Here is a 15,557-nt window from a genome sequence, read left to right as displayed (position 1 = left end):
AGGTAGGAAAAAACAAACAGAAAAGAGGTTAAGGGAGTTGGATAAATCAGTTTCTCAATTAGAACATTCTCACAAAGCCACAGCAGATCCCAACACACTAAATACTATAGTCTCTCAAAGAGATGAGTACAATACAATTCTGTCAGCTCAGGTTAGTAAACAGATGAACAAAATTAAACAGATGCAATTTGAAATAGGAGACAAACCTCAGAAATTGTTAGCACGACAGCTGAGACAGGCGCAAGCCTCTCGGGCGATACTGAGAATAAACTCAGACACGGGGACTGTTCTCACTGATCCTAAAGCAATAAATAAAATTCACGGAATTCTACTCAAATCTTTATAAGTCAAACGGAAATCATGACACGGAAGCAGTTAAGTCATTTCTCTCTGAACTGAACCTGCCTCATCTTGACAGTGAAGCAGTAGCGGAGTTAGACAAGGACGTCTCTCTGGAAGAGATTATAGAAGCAATTAAAGAATCCCCGAATAATAAAGCGCCTGGCCCTGACGGCTATACAGTAGAATTCTATAAGTGTTTTTCCAAGGAACTATCTCCACTATTGTTGCGTATGTTTAAACATGCTGCATCAAATTGTCAACTGCCTCAAACACTTTAAAAAGCAAATATTTCATTAATTTTGAAAAAAGACCGGAATGAGCTGGAAGCTTCATCCTACAGACACGTGTCACTGCTCCCCATTGAAAAAAAGCTGATCAGCAAACTTTTAGCCAACCGTTTGAAAGCTTATATTCAGACAATCGTACACCCTGATCAAACTGGTTTTATTTCCAACAGACATATTCATTTCAATTTACGTCGATTATTTAATATATTAAATGCTAAACATGACATAGAGACAGTTGTAATTTCAGTCGACGCCCAAAAGGCCTTTGATCAAGTCGAGTGGCCGTATATGTATGAGACCTTAGAGGCATTTGGCTTTGGGAAGGTGTTCATAGACTGGATACAAATTTTGTATGCTCAACCCACAGCCAGTGTAATCACAAACCAGGATATCTCCTCTCCGTTCCCACTATATCGAGGTACCAGGCAGGGTGACCCGCTCTCACCTTTTTTGTTTGCTTTAGTAATCGAACCATTAGCCACAAGTATACGACAAAGCCCCAGTATTTCACCCGTTTCCATTAATGGACAAAAGCACCATCTATCGTTATATGCGGACGACGTTTTGCTCTATGTGACGAGCCCACAGGAGTCTTTGCCCTCTATTATGGAGCTGTTTACCCACTTTGGCTCTTTCTCAGGCTTTCAAATTAACTGGGATAAAAGCGAACTGATGCCGGTGTACCTGAACCAGAATAGTTCCACACTGAACTCTGTGCCCTTTAAGGTCACCAAAGACAAGTTTACTTACCTAGGGGTAACAGTTACCAGAAAGCCAGAACAGTTACTTGAGACGAATTGGAAACTAAAAATAGACCAGCTGAAACAGAACATAGAATTCTGGAAAACCCTCCCACTGTCACTGGTTGGGAGGGTAAACGCTATTAAGATGGTGGTTCTCCCACGATTCCTTCATCTTTTCCAGTCAATACCATCATGCATACCATAAAGCTATTTTAAGAAATTAGACTCCATTATAACTCCCTTCATATGGCAGTACAAAGCTGTTCGTATAAGTAAGAAACACCTATGTAAAACTAAGAACGAGGGCGGCTTCGGTCTCCCGAATTTTAGATGCTACTACTGGGCGGCACATTTAAATACTCTGGCTTTCTGGAGAGGTTACGACTGCACTCGGGACGTGGAGGGGGACCCCCCTGCCTGGCTTTCTATAGAGCGATCAGACTGTCGCGGGACCTCTCTCCTAGCCCTTTTGAACAGCCCTATTAAGACAAATAAATCTCTATATGGAGGGAACTTTTTAGTACACAGCTCTATGAAAATATGGAAACAAGTTAAAACATACTTGAAAGCCCCAGATATGTACCTAGACAGTCCAATTTGTGACAATCATGCCTTTAAACCTTCCAGTGTGGACTCTGTGTTTGCTCGCTGGAGAGAAAAAGGAGTGGTGTGTTTGAAAGACTTGTACCGGGGGGGGCACTTTATGACCTTTGAACAATTAAGCAACATATATGATCTCCTGGTCTCACACTTTTTCCGTTATTTACAGATCCGGAACTTTATAAAGACTCACGTATCCACATTTACAGACATACCACAACATCAGGCTCTTGAAAAGATAACTAATATTATACCAGGGAGTAAAGGTGCAGTGTCAGCTCTTTACCAGACACTAACTAGCCAGGAAGCAGTCAGCACAGAAAGGCCCAGGACTGAGTGGGAGACGGAAATAGGGGTACCCCTCACAGGAGATATGGGAAACATGTCTTAAAAATATTCACCGGTGCTCAGTAAATACCAGATTGAACCTGATACAATTCAAAATAATTCACAGGTTGCACTACTCAAAAGTGAAAGTAAACAAGATGTATCCCAGTGTATCGGCAGTGTGTAACAAATGCAAGCATCAAGCTGGCACCCTTACACACCAGCTATGGACCTGTCCTAAACTTCACTCATTTTGGACTTCAGTGTTTGATTTTTATTCCAAAGCATTCAACAAGAAATGGCTGCCCGACCCTCTGGTGGCCATTCTGGGAGCTACTAGTGACACCACTCTGAACTCTGGCAGTGACAAGTGGGCTGTATATCTTGGTACTACTCTGGCTAAAAAACTTATTTTAAGATTGTGGAAGTCCGATGCTGTTCCTTCATTCGAGATGTGGCTGAGGGAGCTGGGCGAGACCCTGCATATGGAAAAGCTTAGATTCAAGAATGCAGGAAGGATGAGAGTATTTGATAGGGCATGGGGACCAGTGCTGAGACACTTGAGGGGTCTGGGGGAGAATGTGGGTGGGATGAGAGAGTAGGAATAACCTTGTGGCACTGATGGCTATGTGTTATACCTGTATTGATCTGTCATTTAATGACTTGAATTTTGTTTCTATTTGTTCTTGCCCCCTAACGTGAGTTTCGATTTTACAATTTTTTTTTTTTTTTTTCTCTTTTTCTCCTGCCCATCACTTTGTACAAAATCCGCTAAATAATATTCATCACTATTTACTATGACTGTATGTTCTTTGAGGCCGCTGTTGTGTTGTTATAAGAAAATGAAAGAATACGATTGCTTCTATTTGTCACCTATGAACTGCATACAATGATAATGCGCAATAAAAAAAAAAAGTAAAAAAAAAAAAAAAAGATACAGAATTTGCTTTGCAGAAACTTTGAAGATCACCCTTGCAAACATTTCAGCATCAGTGGTATCAGTACTGCTACTTTAGTTCATGAATTAATCATTAACATATCTGACTCATCATTCATTTAGAAATAGTTAGAAAAGTGAAGTAGAACAACTGAACATTGAGTAGAAACTACATGCAAGAGCAAGGGTAAACTATCTTTTCCCTTGGAGATCCTCTCTACTTGTATTATAGAAAAGCTGAACCCCCCAGGGACTATTACAGAAAAAAGTGATGCGTTGCTGCAGAAAATAAAAATACATTTTAATGTTCTTCTCATAAGAAGTTGGAAAATTTTCAAATTTTTTCAAACAGTTGGAAGTGTGTTATAATGATTTAAGTCAGTATGTGCAAATCTAATTTTGACAACCTCAGAGCACACAATGCCTTTTGCCATGCCCCCAAAAAGGGGCTGGACCCCATTTTGGGAACCACTGTCCTTAAGTTTGTAGAATAGTAGTCCAGTTGTAGTTAAAGTAGTGTCGTTTCATTTTGTACGTTGTCTGTTAGTACATCACAACTGATTTTATTTACTGCACACTTGCTCCTGAAATGGAAATCTTCAATGAACAACTAATGATGGAAGAAAATGTCAGATATTTTCCTTGGTGCTGCTATTATTAATAAAGACACATACACAAAATTGGATTCTGTCAGCTGTTGGCTTTAAATAATCTGTTACCACTGATCTATGGTGACAGTGTATGGATCTGTGCATTGATGTGTGTGGTGTATTGTTTGTAATGTGTCTGTTTGGACTACTGTCTGCAAAGCAAATTCCCACATAGGGACATTAAAGTTCTACCCTACCCTGTTCTACCCTACCCTACCCTACCCTGTTCAACCCTACCCTACCCTACTCTACCCTATCCTAGCCTACCCTAGCCTAACCTAGCCTACCCTAGCCTACCCGACCCTATCTGACCCTACCCGACCCGACCCGACCCTATCTGACCCTACCCGACCCGACCCTACCCGACCGACCCTACTTTACACCTCTCTACCCTACTCTATCCCACCCAAATTAATCAGCCTTGTCCAAAGAACTCCTGTCTACAATCTGATTGAACTTAATTTATTTTCGTCTTCATCTACAAATCTAACAGGCATATATCAGAAACATGACTTTTCTTGGCAACATAGTATGAACCCCAAAAGAAACCAGTCATTCTAAGTTTTGTGTTGAATTAATGTGTGGTTCTTACTTGGGTCATACTTGAAAACTCTGAGGAATTTTATTGGATGCCCATGAAATATAGTACAACATACTGATTATAGTAGGTTCCATCAAAGGCCATAGCAATTGCAGTTAGCCAAAGTTCAAAGTTTCCCACAAATCAGGACATTGTTACAGCTCAAAATAAATGTTCTATGCATGATCTATACAAGTATAAAGCTTCATAGTGCTCAATTACAGCATTTTCTTTGATGCCACTAACTTTGGTAAAGATCCTGCAGCTGTGACACAGTGTGTGACATGCGCACAGGTGGGAGGTGTCATGGTCTGGTTTTTTTGTGTGTTTTGCCCTCCCTCCTGATCCTTTTTCTTTCTCCCTCAGCAGGTACATGCAGAGGGGCGGGGCCGATCTCCACGGGAGCGAGGCTCACAAGACACACCTGCCTCTCATCCCGCAATCAGCCCGGCTTCTTAAGCCTGCTCCAAATTCTCCTCAGTGCCAGAAGATTACCGCTCATGCTTGTGTCTCGTGTGTCCTCGCTCTCGTAAAGATCTTCTAAGTATTGTGCTCAGCGTAGTTACTCTGGTTTTTGTTTCTAGTGAGTTTTTTCCCTCCTGGACACCCTTAGTTATTTCTGACCTTTTGTTCTCGTTTCCCGTCAAGGTGATTTTCTGTTTGTTACCTTTTTGTAAATAAACGTTTTTTGTTCGACTCGGCATCTGGGTTCTGGCTCTCCTTACACAGCTGTAACAGGAGGGCCAACAATGCTTGCAGCTTGGATAATCATAATGATGATTTTAAAATCTGCAAAATAAATAAATAAATAAATAAATAAATAAATAAATAAATGTTTTATAAATAAACAGCAGCACCTTTAAATCTGCTCTGGCATGAACAGGCAGCCAATGTAGAGAGGATAGCACTAGAGTTATGGGCACATATTTGTGTGACCCGGTCTGAGTACGAGCTGCTGCATTCTGCAACAACTGCAGACCTCGCAATCTCCTCCTTACTATAAAGAGCTTTCAGATAAAGAAATGTACTAAGTAATTAAGTACAATATTTGGCATGACGCAATGATACTAAAGAAAAATGTCTGTTATGGAGGAAAAGAGTCATCTCATAGGTCAGAGGTCAGCCAGTATCTAAAGGAGTTTTATCGAAATTATCTAACTTTTATCGATATTTTATCTAAAAATGTTGATAAAAAAACAACCATTTAACCATTTATGGCTCTAATATAATTTTATATCAGTTGCTAGGAGTTGCAACTCGCTAACTCTATAAAAGAGACAAATTGAGGCCCCAAAAGGTGGATTCATAGCATCCAATGTAATAAAGCCTGTTTGGCTCCAGCTCCCTTGTGGTATGTATAGGGATGCCTGCATGCCACCACAGTGCAAGTTCAATTAAAACCAGCTTATTATGTGTAAACGGTCTTAAATTATACATATTGTTTTTAGTCTCTGTGATATTCCCTAATTAGTTGGTGTCTTGCTGAAATATCTGTTACTACGTGGCTTCTCAGTGAGGAGCGGCAAATGAGGCCCAGATGTCCAATGAAAGCTTTGTCTGATAAAGCTAACAGAAGTTACTCTGATCTCTCTCTTAATCTGTGAATTTGTGTGTGTGTGTGTGTGTGTGTGTATGCATGTGTGTGTGTGTGTGTGTGTGTGTGTGTGTGTGTGGGTGTGTGAGCCTTCACACACACTCAGTTGTTTGTTCTACATTATTTCTGTGTCCTGCTCCTGGCACACAGCACAAGCAGACTGACAGCCAATTGCTCCCATGACCCTGTAGTCTTGCCACGCTAACAAGCTGGCCACCACACAAACTCACTGTCATAGAACTGGTCCAGTAGCATGTGCATGCACCCACCCACACACACACACACACACATACTGAACACACATGAAAGAGGGGCAAGACGCTCACACACTCAAGTCAGCAAGAAACAAAGTAATTCACTGTGTCTTTTTTCCTGTTTTGAACGATCACCTAAGTAATCGTCAGCACGCACAAACGCTACGCTATCGTGCGTCAGGAAAACAAACAACAATCACTTGCAGGTTGAAGTTTTTAAATCATATCATCATCAGGAATTCTCCGTCAATATTACGAATACTCAGTATTTTGATTTTTTTTTCTTCCATCGCTGAGCAGCAGGAGCAAGCAGGCAGAGGAGAGAGCGGAGCAGAGCAGAGCAGAGCAGGGCAGAATACAGCAGACTTAATGATGAATTACATGATCACCTGCTATGCCTCGGAGCTTTTTATTCAGGTAGAAGATCACCAGCAGGCACAAGCAGAGGCAGAGGCGGAGGAGTGCCCCCCCCCCCCCCTCCTCCCCTCTTCCCCCACCTCCCCTCCTCCATCCCTCCTCATCTCTCACTCCCAACACCACCACCACCACCACCACCACCACCAGAACAGATGTCTGCTGTAACCCAGTAGCTCCCTTTGCTGTAGACACATGGAGGCGCCATCTGGACCGGAACGCTGCTCCTCTCCAGATTGGGGAGTGCCTGTGTGTTTATGTGTGTGTGAATGTAAATCAGTGAAAGAGATTAAATCGTGTTGTGTGTGTGTGTGTGTGTGTGTGTGTGTGTGTGTGTGTGTGTGTGTGTGTGTGTGTGTGTGTGTGTGTGTGTGTGTGTGTGTGTGTGCGTGTGTGTTTGTGTCTGCATGCCATTTGTGAATGTGCGTGTTGGTGAGTAAGCATGTCTCGGAGACAGAAGGTGCCTCTTGCATTGATGACACACCTGAGTGCCTTTAGTCGTGTTTGTTTGGGTCGTATGCTGTTTTTCCGGCGCTGTCTTTCAGACACGGTTGAGTCAGGCCAACGACAGGTGGGACGCCACTCAACAGCTCTGTCCAAACAACTGGCTAACACAGCTACTCACCAAACCCTCATTACACACACAAAAACACAGACACATTCACCGTCCTTCTTCTCTGTGTCTTCATCGCTTGCTTTCTCTCTCAGGGCTCAACAAAAATTACAACACCCAAAGCACTTCACTGATTGATGCTGACAAAATCAAACTGCCTCTGAAACACTGTTTGTATGCATGTAGTGTGTTACTACAATGTGGTTTTGGATGTGATTATGCACATAATTACACGTTTACAAGTGGATTGTTTATCAGACGGTGTGTAATAGTAATGCAGACGTGTGTTTTTTTTAAAGCATGGGGGATCCTCCTTGATTTTAGATTCCTTTCACAGATTTACAACAGCATCTTTGAGGCAGACAGGCAGTGGACATCATGGAGCTACTAGTCTACCAAAAGGCTTTGGTAAACCCACAATGGACAACAGCAGACATCTGGTACAAAAACACAACCCCACCCAGCGGCAGCATAGCCAGACAACAAGACACAAGAGAGGGATGAAAAAAAGAGACAAGAAATGTAGAGAATGGAGAATGCGGAAGTGCTCAGAGGGCTCACAGGAAGTGCAAACCTACGTGGAAACAGGACAGAGAAAATATGTATACAAGTCGATTTAAGGTAGGTGTGAGCTGAAGAAGAGCATGTATACATGTACACAGTATAATGTTTAATGTTGTTCTAACCATGGTAAGGAAACTGCACTCCATCGCTCTCATGCTTAATCTTCCTCTCCTGCACACTGGCCAAATGGTGTTGCACTGAAAGGCCAAACAGGGGAGAAGGGAAGAGTTAACAATGGGAAAGGGGATGAGAGGAAAAGACAGAGATAGAGTTAGGGAGGCGGAAAGATGGAAGGGGAGAGAGAAGGGTTAAATAATGGGCAACAGGGGGATTTAATGTTACAGAGTGCAGCAAGTGTCCATAAAATCGTAACATCATTACTGCGGGTGGTATTAAAATGGCAGCATGTGAGTGGGAGTGACAGTTATACATCTGAGAACATGAATGAATTTAGCAATTTGACAAAATCCCCAGAGTAAAAAACTAAACCCAAAAAGATATACAAATAGTCTACAGTAAGAACATTTGGCAAGGCCGCAATCACGTTGTTAACACATGTTGCAAAGCAAAGGGTGACTGGTTAATATGAAGCTCTCGCTGCTCTGCTCTTTTAATATTCAAAAGGCAATGTGGATTTAGGTGGTGAAATCTGCCTACCAGCAACTCTGAAGCTCATAAAAAAAAGCACCTTTTTGGGGGTTTAATCCTTACAAAGTTCAACAGTATTGACAGTAATGTTCCGTGTTTTGATGCTAGCTTAATTAGCAACTGGAAAAAAGAGAAAATAGCAAGCCTGGATGTTAGATAAATATCTAATTTAAGCTAACCAGATGCTAACTATAGCTCTATATTGGTCACAATTACACTGGAGTTGTATTTATCTTCTCATTCAACTCTGAGCAAAATGCTAGCTTAATTAGCAACTGGAAAAATGAGATAATAGCTAGCCAGGATGATCGATAAGGTAACAAAAAGCAACTTCCGTCAAATTACAGTTTTGTTCTTGCTTAACAAAAACAGATGCTAATATCTAATGTAAGCTAACCAGATGCTAACTATAGTTCTCTATTGCTCGCAATTACACCAGAATTGATGGATCTTCTTATTCAACTCTGAGCAAAATGTGAAAAGGAGACAGTATGTGGCTCTGACTGACTCAGACACACGTACACACACGCTCACAACAACTTAATGAATATAAGAGCTAGAACATTGCACATCTATTCTTCTCTGGCGCCCTTGTCTTAAACAACTTAGACAACAAACAAGGATAAAAAAGTCCAGTGTACTCAGTTTGCAGTCGGATTTAAAAGTCATCATGCAGGAAGTTTTCAGTTTATATTTGCAGAGGTTTAAAGATTCAGTACATGTCAATGTACTCCGCCCAATCACAACAGAGGTGTGGTTTTCAAGTAAAAGTTATATTGGAGAAAGTGCACAGCAAAGTGTTATTTAACCTTCATTGTACTGGGGTAGTGACAAAAGTTAAAACAGTGGTAATCCAAAATCTCTGCAAAGAAAACCAAAAATTGATGCCAAAACCTGACGTCCCTCTACCTTAAACAGGCCTATTCGGTTGCTCTTTGGGGAATGGGGTTCAAGTTGTAAGAGGACAAGCAGGAAGAGGGTGTGAAGGAGAGCCGGTATGATGAGGGGATCAAGTGATGGAGAGAATGGTGGAAGGAGATGAGCTGTGGCTTCTGGTCCATTTCAAATCAGGTGTGTGACATATTTGTATTAAAATATTATTTTGAGTAAGCTTCTTAAGAGCCCTGGGCTCTTCGGTGAACACTGTTTCCCGTCAGAGGAAGAACAGTTCGGGGTATTTATGTTCAGAGGTTCTTTTTACTCCAGTGCTATTCATTTTTTATTTGAACTGGTAGAATATGGTTTGACAGGTTCTTTGATGAGTTAGCTCACAGCAAAGCACATTCATTTTTTTTATTATAAAATCTTGATAAATTATACCCAATAGTTTTAAGTTTAGCTGTTTCAAAAATAAATGGACTGTCATTTTCTTTTAATTCTAAATATAAATTCAGAATTCTAAAGTTAATCTCAATTTTTTTTTTCCAGAGGCCCTAATCATCTCCTTTAGGTTTTTAATTCAGTCAGATATATCCTAAATATAATCCAGAATATTTTAATATGCAAAAAAAAATATTAGAGTGTCATATCATTTTGATACAACTCTAATGTCTGTATAGGAAGCACCAAGAGGTGACAGAAACACCCGGCTCTTTCCAAAGTAACAAAATCCACTTTGTACAACCACTAAAGCTCACTGATTCACGTGTTGCATCTTGACTCCAGTGAGTTATTGCAACAAGCTAAGAAATTGCTAGCACTGTATCTACCTGAAACCACAATGTAAAACTTAAATGAAAAAGTGAAAATGAGATGAAGTTGAAACGTTATTGAGATGGTGCTTGAAAGTGGATTTGTTTACTTTTGGACCAAGTGCGGTTTCCTGTTTTCCTTACCACTGTCTCAGATTTGATGCTAAGCTGTGATAACCAGTAGAAATAGTTTCATATTCCATTTAAAGGCATGGCAGTTGCGCCATTATTCTAATTTAACTCTTTGAAATAAAGTAGAAAGATGCACTTTCTTAAGTGTCGGACTATTCCTTTAAACTTAAAATTAAAAATATATGTTTTCCGGTACTTTAGAGTTCAATGGTACAACAAAACTGTTAGAATTGTTTCTACTACATCTCCTCCATCAAATAGTTACTGGTTTAAATATACATTTTAAATGAGCCACATTTTGTGCCTGATTTGACTTGGACCTCTGCCCAGCTCCAGGAGAATCTGATGAGAGGGTTGTAGTGGGATTACCTGCATCCACATCATTAGGCCAACCGCTGGACTGAGAGCTGCTGCCAGCCGCAGGGGAGCGGCCCGAGTAGAAGACATCGTCCACCGGGCTCTCCATCTCGCTGTCGTCAATTGACTTGCGCTTGTTGGAGCTGAGAGGAAAAAAAAAAAGAAGAGGGTTGTTTTTTCTCTTTCCATTTTTTCAGAACTTACATGCAAGCCTAGGTTTCTCAGTGAAACTACAAAGAAGCTACTGGGCATTTTGGCCCATAATGAATGTGCACATATCATCTTCAGGACGTTTAAGGACAAATGCTTGAGCCTATTTCAATCAGACATGTTTCCATAAAATCGAAAGTTATACAAATTCAGAATGTTATCATTTCCCTTCAACGTTTTGTTTTCATGTTATGTTTTAGCTGAGGGGGACATGCAGCTCAACTGGAGACAGTGAGACAAAGATGAGGCCAGAATTTGTTCGACATGCTGTATGCGTACTGGCCTGGAGCAGCCTCATGCCAGAATCTGAGAGCAGAAAGTGAGCACAGTGATGCTGGAATGCATTTATGCATGTGTTTGCAGATTCTTATAGACTCACATCTGTGACCAATAAAATAAAGGAGGTTGTGAACGTACAGCGTTTCACTGCTGATCCAAAATGTTGAAATATATGTGTGCTCTTGTGCGTATCTGAGTGACAGCATGCGTGTGTGGCTTTTGTGAGAGTATAATGCAAGGGTCTGTGTTACATTAGTATCAAGGGAGATATTCAGTAATGAGTGTAACTACCTCCGTGGGAGACTTGCATAAAGCTCCATTTCAGTCCTGCAGCGCAAGATGAGCGAGAGAGGACAGCAGAGGGAGCAAAGGGGAAAGAACAGAGACAAAAGACACAAGCACAGACAGAATGAAGGACAGATTGGTGGGAAAAATGAGGAATGAGAAGGATTAGTGGTGAGGAAGGAAAAAGGGGGGGAAGAAAAGGAGGGAAGAAAGACCACAATCAAAAAAAGCAGAGCAAGCTAAGCATTAAGATTATAGCAGTGTTAAGAGGTTAAAGAAATGAAGAACATTAGAACCGAGGAATAGAACTTATTAGGCATGTGTGTTTAGAGGGAGTGTAGTGCGTGTGTTTATGTTTCCGCACCTGGTGGAGGGAGTGGAGGTGATGGAGCGCCGTCCCAGGGTCACCTGGTTGATGTTGTAGTATCCAGGGCTGTCCAGGTCAGCCAAAGAGAAGTTGGGGCCGGTTGCTGTAGCAACTGGGGCTGAGGATAAAACGCAGGGACACAGAACAAGAGAGAATGTCAAATAGTTTGCATCTTCATACTGTAAATAACATGACCTGAGCTGTAATGCCTCGCAAACTATCTGAGAGCTTGCATTGTAGCTTTGAACATACATAAGGGAATGTAATGCATTGTTTGGTTACAAAAACTTGCAGGTGGCTCCACATTCTAGTATCCCTTAGCTATTGTTTTCTCAGACCAGATTGCAAAGATTACAAAGTACATTTCTCGCTATCATCAGGGTGTTACAACAAAGTGACTTGATGAATTGTGCATGGACCAATGGGGACAGTGTGTTGTCTCTGTTCAGATTGATGCAGAGTTATAGCCGTGACTCACTCTGCGACACGCGGACCAGCTCGGCTACGTTCCACACCCCTGAAGTCACAAAGCAGTCCTGGAAACTCAAGTGGCCTGGGTGAGAAGAGGGGAGAGAAGGAGGTGCATGTGAGAGTAGGCTACATGGATGTATACACCAAAGATGCATTAAATTACATGTACACACAGAATACCACGAGGATGAAGGAGCTGAAAAACACATGTATGGAAAAATCTGGCCAACTTCCGGAGTCATCCAGTGGGCCCATGTGTTTTCTATATGATACAGCAGGCCAGTGGTTTGGATGTTATCATTTATTTTGACTGTTGACAGTCCAACACACACAACCAATCAGATTTTACAAGTCGGAATGATCTCAACATGGACCTCTATAGCAAGTGTATATCATTGTGTGTTATGATCTTTTTGCACATACATGTTTTCATACCGACGCTGCTGTCAGTCAGAAACCTTGTATCTCCATATGTCATTTTTGTTGTTGCCTTTATCGATGGGACAGCTGAAGGGAGACAGGAAATGTGGGGAGTTGAGAGTGGGGGAAGACATGCAGCAAATGGTTGTGGTCGGGAGTCAAACCTGCGACGAGGACTATAGCCTCTATATGTCGGGTGCTTAGCCCTCCAGGCCACCAGCGCCGCATATTTTTTATTTTTCTTCACAAAATGTATGTTTTTGTCATATGAGATTCTTTTTCCCGCATATCATTCCCCCACTCTCTCCCAGTTTCCTACACTATCCACTGTCCTGTCCTCTCCATAAAAAAAAGGTGTAAAAGCCCCCCACCAATTAAAAAAAATAAAAAGGCAGCCAATGAGAGGCATTGAAAAAAAGCATGTGGCTGAATCCTGTTCAGTGTTTTGTTATTTAAAATGTATATGTATTTTTATTATTTCCTGAAAAGCTGTTCTGGAGATACGAGGTATCAGCCAGACAGCAACAACATGCAAGGGTATATTAAAGCATCATAGTGTATTAGATCTATTTATAAAGGGACAATGTACAATATTCAACATAAATGTTGCCATTTGATGCTTTGTACAGAGTTAGCTTAAAGCAAATTTACATTTGCAGTCTCTTAGCAGGTCACAAATGCATAAAATCACAGAAAAAACACACACACAGCATTGTACTTCTTCATAAGCACCAATAACATCGTAACACTGACTATAAGAAGTAAATATTTGTTTTGTAATAACCTTTAAGTCATTCTTTTTTACATCTTCGGCCTTCAACTCAAACAGCTACGATGACATTGTGCTCATCTAAAGAGATTGCTAAGCTCTGGGAACAAAACAAACATTGCTACAGCACGGTTGCCATGTTTGGAATTAGAAACATAAACTTTCCAATGTTTAAACAAGGTTTAAACAAGTAAGGTCACTCTGATCTGGCAATCCACTTTGAATGTAGTTAAAATGTGAGAGGAAATGAAATGTCACAAACAATTTTGGCAAGTGCATTGACATTGTAAGAAGAAGTGAGAAGTGGTCTGAAAATGGGATGGGAAATGTTCTCCTTTGTTTTCACCTCGAAATGAGTTTGCCTGATTTCTGATTTTGTTTGAAACCTCAGGAAATGTTTGACTGCCCATCTGGAAATGCTTTTTAAGCAAATTATATAAGCAATTACTTAAGTTGTAATGATTATTACTGATAAAGTATGACTGACAAGAAATATAGTGTTTTTAAAAAGCTCCTTTTTGAGGGCAACAGGACTACGCATACTATGTGGTCTGTGTTTTAGGGACACTCGTGACTCTAGTTTTGTCTGAACTTTCAATCCACAGCCTTCCTCTCTACTTTTTTCATCACTCCTTCCATCTGTACATCTCTTCTCCTCACCCCCAACTCATTTTCATTTCAACTACCATCACTCCCCCCCGACTTCTCCCACTCTCCGTGTCTTTCCTTCCTTCGCTCCATCCCTGTCCAGGGTTAACCACAGCGGGGACAGCGCATGAGGTCAGCGCTCAGCTCGGCAGCAGCCATGTGGTTCCCATCTTCCAATAACGTCAGTGTGATTTATGAGCGGCCCACCACAATCTCGGCACAGCCCCCATGCTACAGCACCATCGGCTCGCCTTACCATAATAAACTTGGGCCCAACTCTGCTGGGGCACTTTCGCACAGAGAGGCACTGTGCATGTACAGTGTGTGCATTTGTTTGAGTGTATGCACAGGTGTGACAACAGGTCATCTAACACTTTCTTATACTTGTATGTGCGCGCTGAAATCTTACCATTTGGAGGGGGCTTCACGTCTGTGTCTCCTTGCTGGTTTGAGTTGTCTGATTGTCCTGATTGTTCTGAAAGAAAAGAAGAGAAAGAAAAAAGAGAGACGGTTAGTCAGGTGGACAGATGTCTGGACACTGCCCAAGGTGAGGCGACGGGTTACTTTCAGAGGGAACTCTTCAGAACCCCCCAAAAAAAGTTGCTTAAATTCTAAAAACTAAACACAGACAGACGTGGGGCTCACATTAAAGATGGGCGCATACTTAAAGACTTCAAAAAGACAAACTGAAAGGTTGACATCCTCATTTCTGGAGTCTGTCAATCTGCAAAAATCACTTCTTGAACTTGGAAGGAATAGCACCAAAGAAGTATTTTGTTTGGAAATTGAAGAGTCTTTGGAGTGCTTGTTCTTTTTGGTTCGCAAACACTTCTCTCCCTTCTATACTTCCCTTTCAGGGACCTTCTCACACTCGAATGTACAAACACAATACTGTAATAAAGGGTTTAAGACAATTTAGGACAGTGTAGGTTGGTTGATGTGATAAAAAAGCTCAGTTTTCCACCCCTAACTTGTAAGGTGTATGGCACTTTTTGGAAATACATTACTGGGTGATTTTTGAACTGCTTCCTCTGTGATGATGATGATTTGGCTCTAACATCCAAATTATCTAAAAGTCAAGACCTTGAGAGGGTAAATTGCTGCAAGTGCTGTATTTCCCAACAAAACCTCAACCAAACTGCTGCTGACTTGATCCTTAAGGCAGGGGTTTCCAAACTTTCCAGCCCACGATCCCCAAAATATAGGTGCCAAAGACTTGTGACCCCCACTGTCCCTCAAAATGAACACATTTTTACTTCTAATAGTTATTGTTATGGTGTTATTGGTGCTTATGAAGAAGTACAAAGCTGTGTGTGAGTTTGTTTCTGTGATTTTATGCTTTTGTGACCTGCTAAGGGACTGCAGATGTAAATGA

At 41.3% G+C, this 15,557-nt stretch overlaps 1 protein-coding gene across 8 annotated transcripts in view; it reads right to left on the bottom strand.

Annotated features, from left to right (window-relative positions):
• Positions 1–15,557, bottom strand: part of nfixb (nuclear factor I/Xb) — a 177,111-nt gene that overhangs the window by 21,406 nt on the left and 140,148 nt on the right. For 7 of the 8 annotated variants that reach the window (XM_034711867.1, XM_034711870.1, XM_034711875.1 and 4 more), the window contains 5 exons: positions 14,592–14,657; positions 12,353–12,427; positions 11,872–11,992; positions 10,746–10,876; positions 8,028–8,102 (listed from right to left, as the gene is read on the bottom strand). In XM_034711867.1, coding sequence (XP_034567758.1) covers positions 8,028–8,102; positions 10,746–10,876; positions 11,872–11,992; positions 12,353–12,427; positions 14,592–14,657 — 468 coding nt within the window. The remainder of the gene's footprint in view (positions 1–8,027; positions 8,103–10,745; positions 10,877–11,871; positions 11,993–12,352; positions 12,428–14,591; positions 14,658–15,557) is intronic. The other variant, XM_034711868.1, reaches the window with a different exon arrangement.

The sequence above is a fragment of the Notolabrus celidotus genome, chromosome 20 (assembly GCF_009762535.1).
Source record: "Notolabrus celidotus isolate fNotCel1 chromosome 20, fNotCel1.pri, whole genome shotgun sequence".
In the NCBI taxonomy this organism is placed as follows: Eukaryota; Metazoa; Chordata; class Actinopteri; order Labriformes; family Labridae; genus Notolabrus; species Notolabrus celidotus.
This window is presented reverse-complemented; position numbering and strand designations above follow the sequence as displayed.